Consider the following 7388-nt stretch of genomic DNA (forward strand, 5'->3'; position numbering starts at 1 on the left):
GCAGAGAGCAGCCAGGAGACGCAGAGAGCACCCAGGAGATGCAGAGAGCACCCAGGAGATGCAGAGAGCAGCCAGGAGATGCAGAGATCACCACCTGAACCTGCCTGCCCTGCCAGGACAGACAGTGGCAGAGGGCCAGAGCCACCTGAGCCTTCATCCTGCCCACCTGCTTTGCCAGTCAGTGGGTGCAGACCTGAAACCCACAAAGCTCCCCTTCTTGAAGTTAAAGAACTCCAGTTTTGTCTTTTCTCAATGGTAGTGACCTCTAGCCCCATACTTTAAAATGGACATTCTCCTTTGAAACTGATATTTGTCTCTGAAAAGAGTGTAAGGTATACATACTTTTTGGATTTGACTGGAATGTTCTTGGCAAAGTCCACAAGGAAACATTCTGCCAGGTACTGGTCTGCAGAAGACATAATTGATTTGACAATGGCCCTGCACCAGCACTTTAGTTCCTCACAATAGACCACACACACCTGCAAAATAAACAGAGTTATTTTTATTTATTTATTTTTTTGAGACAGAGAATCACTCTGTCACCCAGGCTGGAGTGCAGTGGCACAATCTCAGCTCACTGCAACCTCCACCTCCCAGGTTCAAGCAATTCTCTTGCCTCAGCCTCCCAAGTAGCTGGGATTACAGGCGCCCACCACCATGCCTGGCTAATTTTTGTATTTTAGTAGAGACAGGGTTTCACCATGTTGGATAGGCTGGTCTCAAACTCCTGACCTCGTGATCCGCCCGCCTCAGCCTCCCAAAGTGCTGGGATTACAGGCGTGAGCCACCGCACCCAGCCAACAGAAAGGTTTTTTCAGATCAGTGTTAACATCTCATCAAAGAACAAGAGCGCTAAAAGGTACTCTTAAAACCATCCCAGTCAACATTCTCCCTTACAGCAGAGGAAAGAGATGCCAGGAGGCCAGGCCTATCCAAGCTGAGTTCCTCTGCCCATAAGAAAACCTCAGGAACACAGGCCGCCTGGGTACTAGGTCACTGTTTTTCTTACTACAATCATTTTCACTCCTTAACTGAGGACAATTTTTAGAAAGTAAAGTAAGAAAAATGCATTCCTTTACCTTCTTAAATCAGGAAATAATGCTTAGGAATGATTGTCAATAATGTGTCTGCCCAACAGGAAGCTGCCACCAGACTCATCCTTCCACTCCCTTACCCATGACTCTTTTTTTTTTTTTTTTTGAGATGTTGTTTTGCACTTGTTGCCCAGGCTGGAGTGCAATGGTGCAATCTTGGCTCACTGCAACCTCCGCCTCCCAGGTTCAAGCGATTCTCCTGTCTCAGCCTCCCAAGTAGCTGGGATTACAGGTGCGTGTCACCAGGCCCAGAAAATTTTTGTATTTTTTTTTTAGTAGAGACGGGGTTTCATCATATTGGTCAGGATGATCTCGCACTTCTGACCTCAGGTGATCCACCCGCCTCGGCCTCCCAAACTGCTGGGATTACAGGCGTGAGCCACCACGCCCAGCCTCCCCATGACTCTTATTGGCCTCTGACATTTGTTTACTATCTGTCATAACTGGATGCTGGCTCCTCGATGACATATGATTTTTGCCTGTTTTGTTTACCGCCAAATGCCCAGCACCTAGCACAGTGCCTGGCATATACTAAGTCTTCAAATATTACTTGAACCAGGCATGGTGGTACGTGCCTGTAGTCTCAGCTACTTGGGAGGCTGAGGTGGGAGGATCGCTTGAACCCAGCAGCTGGAGGCTGCAGTGGGCTATGATCGCACCACTGCACTCCAGCCTGGGTGGCACAGTGAGACCCTGTCTCAAAAAATAACTGTAATAAAATGTTTTAAAAATAAACTAACTGGGCCAGGCGTGGTGGCTCACGCCTGTGGTCCCAGCACTTTGGGAGGCCGAGACGAGTGGATCACCTGAGCTCAGGAGTTCGAGACCAGCCTGACCAACATGGAAAAACCCCGTCTCTACTAAAAATACAAAAATCAGCCAGGGATGGTGGCATGTGCCTGTAGTCTCAGCTACTCAGGAGGCTGAGGCAGGAGGATCGCTTGAGCCAGGGAGGCAGAGGTTGCAGTGAGCCAAGGATCGCGCCACTGCACTCCAGCCTGGGCGACAGAATGAGAGTCAGTCTCAATCAATCAATCAATCAATCAGCTACCTGTCTGATGGCTAAATAAGTACAGAGTCCCTGACTTATGATGGTTTAACTTACAATTTTCAACATTATGATGGTGTGAAACTATTGCAATTTTTACATAGTGTGCAGTATTCAATAAAATACACAGATATTTAAACTTTACTATGAAATAGGCTTTGTATTAAGTGATCTTGCCCAACTGTAAGCTAATGTAAGTGTTCTGAGCACATTTAAGTAGGCTAGGGTAAGCTAGGCTGGTCAGCAGGTTAGGTGTATTAAGTGCATTTATTACTTACAATATCAGGACATAACCTCATCGTAAGTTAAGAAGCATCTGTAAATGCCTGTAGCCCCTTTTAAGGAGAACCACCCTGCAGAGGTGACAACCCTTCGCATCCTGACTGTACCGCAGGACTGCCAGGGCACAGCCAACTCAACTAACAAACTGTATGCTAGCCACAGGTTTATAAAGCAGTCCAGCAGGGAGAGCTGTGCTCAAACAGAAAAGAAGGGGACTGACAGAGATTGCTGTCCTCGGGAATGTAAGTTGGAAAACACAGTACAGCCATACTGCAAAGGATAGGTTCTAGAGAACCTCACATAACTCAAAACTTGAATAATTCAACAGAAATCCTGACAAAGGATGAAGGGTATTTCTATTTAATGCTGAAATCAAAGCATCCTGTAGAAACACCATGAATAGTTAATAATTCACACAGCCAGTCAACCTTGAAAATGAGGCATGAAAGCCACATTCATCTCATACATCTCTATGAGAGCTCTTCAGTGACCAGGTGCACTGTCAATGGCATTAATTGTTTGTTGTTTTTGTTTTAGAGACAAGGTCTCATCACTACATTGCCTAGGCTGGACTCGAACTCCTGGGCCCAAGTGGTCTTCCCGCCTCAGGCTCCCAAGTAGCTGGGACTGTGGACATATGCCACCGCACCCAGCTCAGCAGTAATATTTTGAAAGGAATCTTTCTTTCTGAGCATAGACCTCGACAGTAAGCTTAACATATTCAGTAAGCCATGCGTGAACAGATATGCTGTCATTCAGGCTTTCTTGTTCCATTTGTAGAGCAGACAGAGCAGAGCCAGCATAATCTTTAAGGGTCACAGGACTTTTGGAATGGTAAATGAGCACTGGCTTCAACTTAAAAGTCACCAGCTGCATTAGCCCTTAATAAGAAAGCCACTCTGACCTTTAAAGTTTTAGTCCTTTAAAGACACCGACTTCCCCTATTTATTTTTTAAGATGGAGTCTCTCTCTGTCACCCAGGCTAGTGTGCAGTGGCACCATCTCAGCTTACTGCAACCTCCACCTCCCGGGTTCAAGCAATTCTCCTGCCTCAGCCTCTCCAGTAGGTAGGATTACAGGCACCCGCCACCACACCTGGTTAATTTTTGCATTTTTAGTAGAGACGGGGTTTCACCATGTTGACCAGGCTGGTCTCAAACTCCTGACCTTAGGTGATCCACCCACCCCGGCCTCCCAGAGTGCTGGGATGACAGGTGTGAGCCACCGCACCTGGCTTACTTCTCCTATTTAGCTCTGGAAGTCTGAGAAGACATCTTCTCCAATAGAAGGCTGTCTTGTATACATTGAAAACCTGTTATTTAGTGTGTCCACTTTCATCAATGATCTTAGCTACATCTGGAGAAACTGCTGCAGCCTCTCCATCAGCCCTTGCGCTTCACCTTGCACTTTAGGTTGTGGAGATGGCCTCTTTCCTTAAACCTCACGAACCAACCTCTGCTAGCTTCATATTTTTTCCCTGCAGCTTCCTAACCTCACTCAGCCTTTATAAAATTGAAGAGAGTTAGGGCCTTGCTCTGGATCAGGCTTTGGCTGAAGGGAATGTAGTAACTGGTTTGAGCTTCTATCCTGACCAATAAAACATTCTCCATATTACCAATAAGGCTGTTTCTTTTTTTTTTTTTTTTAATTTGTGTGTTCTCCAGAGTGGCACTTTTAATTTCCTTCAAGAACTTTTCCTTTGCATTCACAACTTTGCTAACTGTTTGGTGCAAGAGACCTAGCTTTCAGCCTATCTCAGCTTTCAAAATGTCTTCCTTTAAGTTCAGTCATTTCTGGCTTTTAATTTAATGTAATTCATCCTTTCACCTGAACACTTAGGGGCCATTGTAGGGTTATTAACTGGCCTAATTTCAATTGTGTGTCAGTGAACAGGAAAGCCTGGGCAGAGGGGGAGAGATGGTGGAGCAGTCAGAACACACATTTATTGACAAAATTCACCATCTTACATGGATGCAATTGGTGGCACCCCAAAACAATTAAAATACTAACCTCAAAGATCACTGGCCACAGATCACCATAACAGATAGAATAATGAAAAAGTTCGAAGCGTTGGGAGAATTACCAAGATGTGACACAGAGACATGAAGCGAGGACCTGCTGTGGGAAAAATGGTGCCTATAGTCTTGCTCCATGAAGTGATCTTCTTGCCTTAGCCTCCAGAGTAGCTGGGGCCACAGGCGCGTGCCACCAAGCCCGCTAATCTTTTTATGTTTTGTAGAGATAGGGTCTTACTATGTTGCCCAGGCTGTTCACAAAACTCCTAGGCTCAAGCAATCTTCTTGCCTTGGCCTCCCAAAGTGCTGGGACTGCAGGAGTGAGCCACCACGTCCAGCCCAAAATGTGGAATATTTTTAAAAACAACAGACCTAGTTTAACTTCTTCAATTAGTCAATGGCATGGAAACAAATAATTATGTTATTACACTTGCTTCAGCAGCACATATACTAAAATAAATTATGTTATTAATGATGATTGGGGGAAGGGGATTCAAATTATTTCTGCTTTTTCTCACAAAGAGGTTATAAATCTTTTCCTATTATACCATTACAAAAAAATCACTCTCTTCTGAAAAGCAGCTGAGCTGCAGAGACCATGACAAGGGGCAGTGCGAGCTGAGGCTGCAAGAAGGCAAGGAGGGTCCACGGCGTGGAGTAAGGAAAATGAAGACACGAGTTGGCCAAAGTCATGAGCAACCAAAAGGGAAGCGTTGGCCCTACACTGAAGACCCACTCCCTCTTTGCTGAGGTCCCTATACCTCTGTGGGATCTCAAATAATCCCCTGGTTCCCAGCCCCAGAGGGATGGCCCTCATGCCTGGGTGTAGATGACATTCTGTCTCCTCTTGCCCCACATGGACCTTATGTGGCGGCCACCCCCTTCCATGACTAGCCTGAATCTTGTGCAACCTAAAGAACCTTACACTGGCCGGGCGCAGTGGCTCACGCCTGTAATCCCAGCACTTCGGGAGGCCTGAGGTCAGGAGTTCCAGACCATCCTGGCCAACATGGTGAAACCCCGTCTCTACTAAAACTACCAGAATTAGCTGGGTGTGGTGGCCCATGCCTGTAATTCCAGCCACTCAGGAGGCTGAGGCAGGAGAACTGCTTGAATCCGAGACACGGAGGTTGCGGTGAGCCCAGATGGTGCCATTATACTTCAGCCTGCATGACAGAGCGAGACTCCATCTCAAAAATAACCTAACACAAGCCACTGAGTGTAAGAAATTAAAATACTCTAAAAGCTTGAATCATCGTCATTGCCAAAACAGTTTATATTGTGAGTGGTGTTTCAAGACACAGTGATTAAATAACATTTAGATACATACCTGTCCTTCTTCCAATGTTAATGGTTTTATTTTTATATCTTGACACATGCTGTTGTAGAAGTCATTCATGGCACTATTTAATTTTTGATAGTCGACATCATGATCTAAAAAGGGACTACACCCTTTTATAATAACCCAGAAGCAACCTGGATCTTCAATCTGTAAAATTTTTAAAGGACAAACAGAATGATATATGATTTAAAAGTAGTACCACAAAATAGTAAACTTTAGAGCCATGATTACTGTTTCTAATTTAAGTGACCTAACAAATTCTTGACAAATGCCTTTGCTTAAATGGTTAGACCAAAGATAAAATTCTAAAACACGTAACCAATAGGATGTAATTCTGAATTATGTGTTGTGACTCAAAAAAACAAGCAGATGTCCTCAATCTCCTATATTCTGAAAAATCCATAATAATACACAAACACATGGTTCAGAGTAATGTTTCTAGTACTTTTGTTTGTTAAAAAAAAAACCCAGAGATGGTGCCTCACTATTTTGCCCAGGCTAGTCTCAAACTCCAGGGCTCAAACAATTTTCCCACCTGGGCCTCCCTAAGTGCTGGGATTACAGGCAGGAGCAACTGTTCCTGATCTGTATTATTCTTTTGTAAGAAACAGAAAGCACTGTGAATATAAGTACATTCTGCTCATAATAAAAAAAGAAATAATGCAGATAAACCGAAATAAATGCAAATCATCACCTAAGGCGAGGGGAGAAATGGAGAAGGGACACGGAAGGAAGTCAGACTTCCTGGAATGTATTTTGTTGTGTACTATTGTTATTAGAAGCCAAGATTTTCATTGTTAAAGACATAAATATAAAGTGAAAAGCTAAATTTGAATTGAAAATACCAAAAGGTTTTGCTGTGTCACCCAGGTTGGAGTGCAGCGGCGCAATCTCAGCTCACTGCAACCTCTATCTCCTGGGTTCAAGCAATTCTCCTGCCTAAGTCTCCTCAGTAGCTGGGATTAAAGGCACGCGCCACCATGCTCAGTTAATTTTGTATTTTTAGTAGAGACAGGATTTCATCATGTTGGCCAGGCTGATCTCGAACTCCTGACCTCAGGTGATTCACCCATCTCAGCCTCCCAAAGTGCTGGGATTACAGGCGTGAGCCACTGTGCCCAGCCAAGAACTCATGATTTTTCAGAAGTATTACCTAACTCTGCCTAGAAAGATGACATCTTGAGATTTGGGATCCTAAATCTAAGGTGGCAAGAATACAGGTATTCACATTAGTATTATGTCTACTTTTCTGAAGGTTTGAACATTTTTATAACAAATAACCAGAAAAAAGAACAGCAGTTATTCTGGTTCCAGTAACAACAGAATAGTTTCTATATCACCTATGAGTAACAATAATAAATCCTGGAAAAAATACACAATAATGATTTGAAGGCAGTGACAAGCTACCAAAAGCAAGCAGAACCTGGAGGAGAGTCAACCCTTGAAAGAAGGAAACTTCCCTGGGTGAGATCCACTTTTACATGGCTTTTCCCCTCAGCCCATTCCCCAGTCCACGTGGTGTTAAGCAGCTGCAATTCAAGGAAAAAGTCATAATGTTTGTGGCTTGAGGAAATCAGAGAACAGAGTTTGGGGCTGCCATAGCAGCT

General features: G+C 44.3%; 1 protein-coding gene across 1 annotated transcript in view; it reads right to left on the reverse strand.

Moving 5' to 3' along the window:
• TDRD12 (tudor domain containing 12) overlaps nt 1-5928 on the reverse strand; it is a 51518-nt gene extending 45590 nt beyond the window's left edge. Inside the window, exons 1-2 of the mRNA XM_011995249.1 lie at nt 5770-5928; nt 343-479 (exon numbers count right to left, since the gene is read on the reverse strand). Coding sequence (XP_011850639.1) covers nt 343-479; nt 5770-5838 — 206 coding nt within the window. The 5' untranslated portion in view covers nt 5839-5928. The remainder of the gene's footprint in view (nt 1-342; nt 480-5769) is intronic.
• Between the last annotated feature and the right edge of the window lie 1460 nt (nt 5929-7388).

This window comes from Mandrillus leucophaeus, unplaced genomic scaffold (assembly GCF_000951045.1).
Source record: "Mandrillus leucophaeus isolate KB7577 unplaced genomic scaffold, Mleu.le_1.0 Scaffold48, whole genome shotgun sequence".
Lineage (NCBI taxonomy): Eukaryota > Metazoa > Chordata > Mammalia > Primates > Cercopithecidae > Mandrillus > Mandrillus leucophaeus.